Here is a 5,024-nt window from a genome sequence, read left to right as displayed (position 1 = left end):
GAGTTCACCACAGACGCAGTATGCATACACACACACACACACACACACACACACACACACACACACACACACACACACACACACACACATAAGTAATTATTTGCTAACAGAAGGGAAAATAGCACTTAAGCTCTCCGAACTTTTATTGGCAGTGTGAATAGTCAATTCCAATATTTTAATCTCTCCCAGAAACAATGAAGAGCTTCAACTGAAAGAACGTTTGAAGAAGATGCTTTTTCCACTGCAATTTCTAGTAATAGTTGCTTTCAATATTTTTACTATAAAGCATGATTTCATTGCTCCTATTCTAATGAGATGCAATGTGTTTGTCTTTGTTTCCAGTTCTTTGGTGAAGTTCATGAGAACAGGGTGAATGTAATTGTTGCTAACCTGACCGTGACAGATAAAGACCAGCCGCATACGCCGGCCTGGAGCACAGTGTACCGGATCATTGCTGGAGACCCCACAGAGCACTTCTCCATCCCCACTGACCCCACCACTAATGAGGGCTTGATCACTGTGGTCAAGGTAGGGTATGATGCTAAAACAACAATTGTTAGTAATCTACAAAAAGTATAATTGTCAGAGAACATAAAACAACTTCTCTGATGGCTGATGAGTGCCGGTGCCGTGTTTACATTAGTGGACCCTATAGATTTGTTTACTGTGTAAACAAACTTATTCACATATAATTTCAAATGCATTGCTTATTTAATTGAAAGACTGCAACTGCAAAATTGTGTTCTTTCGATATTATCAGAATACAGACAAATATTTGTGCACATTTGTAGTAGAGATGCAGCTAGTGTTGCTTTCTAAAGTGCTGGTGGTCTTAAAATGTTTTTTTCAGAATAGAAGACAGAATAAAAACTAGTTGGTAGAAATTAGCATTCACATCACTGCTAGAACACAACACAAATATTTGGGGAAGTGACAGAAAATAGATCGTCTTTCTGACAGTGATGGCACAGTTACTTTGAAAAAGTAACTTTAATCGGATTACTCCTTGAAAAAGTAACTTAGTTAGATTACTGACTACTTGATTTGGAAAGTAACTAAGTTAGATTACAAGTAATTTTTTGTTACTTTCAGCAGCTGCTAACAACAACATGTGAAAATTACATTGAGTTTTGCCAATACTTAATTGCAAGTTTTTTGATAATCAGACTTGGCAACTGAAACTCAAAATAGTTCCTGTTTTTTTTTTTTTTGCAACAAAATGTGCATCTCTCTCCTCCCTCCATTGTTTTCATTTCTGTCTTGGCATGTGATCAGCTCCTACTGTCGCATAGAAATGGTAGTCACTCCCCAAGATGCTCAGGAAATAAAATTACATTAGTAAAGAAAATAGTAATGCACAGTAATGCACAGTGATTTTGATAACTTTAATCTGATTACTGGATTTGAAATGGTAACACGTTAGATTACCGTATTTTCCGGAATATAAGGCGCACCTAAAAGCCTTACATTTTCTCAAAAATCAGCAGTGCGCCTTATAATCTGGTGCGCCTTATGTGTGCACTGAATTCCAAAATCTGTCCCTGACACAGAGACGTAAAGTGTACAGTACGTACACTGGCAGCAATAAACCAATCGGAGGACATTACATAATACATAAAGTATGTACACCAGCAGTAATGAACCAATCAGAGAATTGTTGTCCGAGTTCTGCAGCATACGCCTCCAGTTAAAACCGGATAGGTTTTTCCATGCATCACCGTCCCTGTTCATCTGTGACTCCATGCGCGCCCTTCTCACTGCTACTGTGATAAAGGAAGTGAAGCAAACTAATTCAGAGTTTGCCGTCATTCCGGGAGGATTAACAAAAGAACTCCAACTGCTGGACATTGGTGTAAACAGGGCGTTCAAAAAGAAGTTGCGAGCGGCGTGGGAGCGATGGATGACAGACTGTGAACACACGTTTACTAAGACGGGGAGGCAGCAAATGGATTGTGGATGCCTGGGCTAATGTATCTGCCTTACCTCACCTGCAACGAGCCTGACTCCGACAATGATGAGAGGGAACCTGGCATGTTTGATGGCGAAATTGCCCAGCTGTTCAATTCAGACACAGAAGAGGAGGACTTTGATGGATTTGTGGAAGAAGAATAAAAAATAACGTGAATGTATTGTTACATAGTCGAATAAAGTCCAACTAGACTTACTGTTTTGTTTCCGTTACCTTTTTTGTTGTTGTTGTTGTTGACCGTATGTTTTAGCATGTGTCTTATAATCCGGTGCGCCTTCTAGTCTGGAATATACGGTACTCATCACTGAAAAAAGTGGTCCAAAGTCAGTAACGCGTTACAAACTAACAAGTCACTGACATCACTGCCTGCTGATGTCACACCCACCAGGAGTATAAGATTAGGCTCTGGGAAGTACACTGAAGCAGGAAAAACTTAGTGAAGTTGTTTTGACAAGGTTTTTAGTCAGAAGGTATTTGAGTTATATATTTTCAAAGACCATAAAACCCAAAAGGTGTAATGTATTATATGTACATAAATGTCCAAAATGTTAGAAAAATTGCTTGAAAATTTTAGTTATATGAGTTTGGAAAAGGATGGAATTTTGCAGCAGAAAATTCTTGTCTTTGTTCTTGTCCCAGCCGGTAGATTTTGAGTTGACCCGTTCATACATGCTAACCGTGGAGGCAGAAAATGAAATCCCATTGGCCCGCGGCATCCACATCCCTCGTCAGTCCACAGCAACTGTATCTGTGAGAATCTTGGACATCAACGAGAGTCCAGAGTTCAGCCCCAACCCCAAGACTATTAAACTGGAAGAAGGTTTGCCGGCGGGATCTTTGCTCACAACTTTCACTGCCCAGGACCCTGACCGCTTCATGAGGCAGACTATCAGGTAAGAAACCACAAAGTAGCAAATATGTGTTGCATTATACTATGAAAGACCAAATAAAATGTACTAGTTGAATGATTAACACCAACTGGGTGAAAAATTAATAAATACATGGATATTTCAAGTCACTATAAATAAATCACTGTCTAAAAATAAAAAAACAAAGATAAGAAAAAAGCATGTGTTAAATAAGAGGATTAGTCAGAGGACATCACAACACTCTTTCTACCTGATTTATAAAGGAGTTCAAATGAGTCTCAAGTTTGCTTCTTCTACTGATTTTTGCTTTGCTCTTTCATATCAATGTAATGTGAACTGTGGTTTCACATAGTAGCCTATAAGGTACATTAATCCCATGTTAGTCAGTGTAGAGTGCTCAGTCTGACACACAGCAGAATAAGCCACACAGAGCCATACAAGTGATAGCGTGCAACATTAAGTTGTTACCCTCTCTCACTGCGTGTACAATCTCTGCATTGGACATGACAATGTAGATTATTTTACAATTTTACAAATTATCCAGGTTCAATAGGCCAGACTGACAATAACACCTGAAAAGAAAATAACATGTTAAAAACTTTTCAGCTATAATAAGATAAAACTTATGTTATTCATAATAATACTGTGAAATAAATGTGAACATGAGGCTGCACGGTTATTGGCTCATTCAACATGCAGAGCCTGCAGGATTGCTGCTTTTTGTCCCCAACCTTCTTTTTCTTGATGGATCCCACTATTATTTTCTCAATGTAGTGTTATGGTCTGTGTATCCTAGCAACAATGAATGGTGGACCCACCGTGTTCACAAAAACATACAAGTGTACCAACATTAATACTCAAGCCCTCAAAGAGACAGGTTCTGGTCAGTATGCTGGGCAGCTGGAGCATCCTGTTTACATATTTTTGTTTGTTGTTTGTTGTTTTGTTGAGCTCTGTCAGGTTGTTGCTGCATCTCCGGCATTTCTTCAAAACACTGTCAAATTTCAGACGACACCCAGACAGAACAATAGAACNTGGCATGTTTTAAACACATTAAAATTGTGTTTAAAACAATAAAAACGATCAAGACGGGCTAAAGAGATTTTATTTTCTTTAATGTGGGACCATGTGTACTGCCTGGAGCCTGCATGCATCCTTCTCCATACATCCACCAGGCCATGAGACGAGACCAGCTGCCGCAGAACTTGTTGGGCTGCTGGATGCGGCTCTGCATGATTACGGTCTAAAAACTCGTTTTCAGTGCAATTAAAATACCCACCTATAAAAACATAATCCTCAGACCCACAATCACCCAACCGTCCCCTAATTTTCTCATAAAAACGCTTTTTCTCTGCATTGGTGATAGGAGCATAAATATTAATAAAAACTATAGTAAAACAATCAAACTTAGTCTTGACTAAAAGACACCTCCCCTGAATAACATGGTCAATTTCTATAGAGTTTGGGGTGAACGCTCTAGAAAAGAGGAAGCCCACCCCTGCACTCTGGGAGGTGCCGTGACTTAAAATGCCCTCCCCCCTCCACTCTCTGACCCAGTCAGTCTCTATTAAATGATCGCTGTGCGTTTCCTGCAAGTAAATTACGTTGATTTTCTTTTGGTTCAGCATTTGATAAATCAAAGCACGTTTTTCAGCCTCCCTCGCCCTGTTAAGATTCAATGATGCCATTTTAAAAGAATTCATAAGAAGCTAAAAACAAAATACCAAAAGACTATAAAAAGTAATAAAATACTACTGTGCATCATTTAAAATCAAAGTTGTTTTCTAACTTAAGTCAATATTTTCTTTAATCTAAAAACTTCTGTGTCTGCAAAACCTGATACCTCTTTGTTCCTGATGTGATACCTTGCTGAGAAATAAAATAATTTTAAGTCAGGAAAAAAACTTTCAATCTTTATTCCTCTGAATCATTTAGTTTCTTTTAAAAAAATTTCTAAAAGACTCTACAGGGTATCTAGGTACTTTGCAACTCATTTGTGTGACAGATATTTCACTGTTGTCAGAGAACGAGCTCTCATTGTCGCTGCTGTCTGACACCTCTTTCCTCTCTGCAGCCAGCTTGCAGGCCTGCTTGCTGGCCTGTACAGCCGTCACCACATTCCTCCTTTTACTTCGCCTCTTTAACGGGGCTGAAGCCTCCAGTTCCATCGCCTCCTCCGTTTCACC

General features: G+C 39.1%; 1 protein-coding gene across 1 annotated transcript in view; it reads left to right on the top strand.

The window, feature by feature from the left end:
- LOC103131818 (cadherin-2-like) overlaps positions 1-5,024 on the top strand; it is a 107,221-nt gene that overhangs the window by 68,320 nt on the left and 33,877 nt on the right. Inside the window, exons 9-11 of the mRNA XM_007543549.2 lie at positions 4-18; positions 343-528; positions 2,609-2,862. Coding sequence (XP_007543611.2) covers positions 4-18; positions 343-528; positions 2,609-2,862 — 455 coding nt within the window. The remainder of the gene's footprint in view (positions 1-3; positions 19-342; positions 529-2,608; positions 2,863-5,024) is intronic.

The sequence above is a fragment of the Poecilia formosa genome, unplaced genomic scaffold, assembly GCF_000485575.1.
Source record: "Poecilia formosa unplaced genomic scaffold, Poecilia_formosa-5.1.2 Scaffold848, whole genome shotgun sequence".
NCBI classification, from domain to species: Eukaryota; Metazoa; Chordata; class Actinopteri; order Cyprinodontiformes; family Poeciliidae; genus Poecilia; species Poecilia formosa.
The sequence above is the reverse complement of the archived record's forward strand: the minus strand, read 5'-3'. Positions and strand labels throughout refer to the sequence as shown.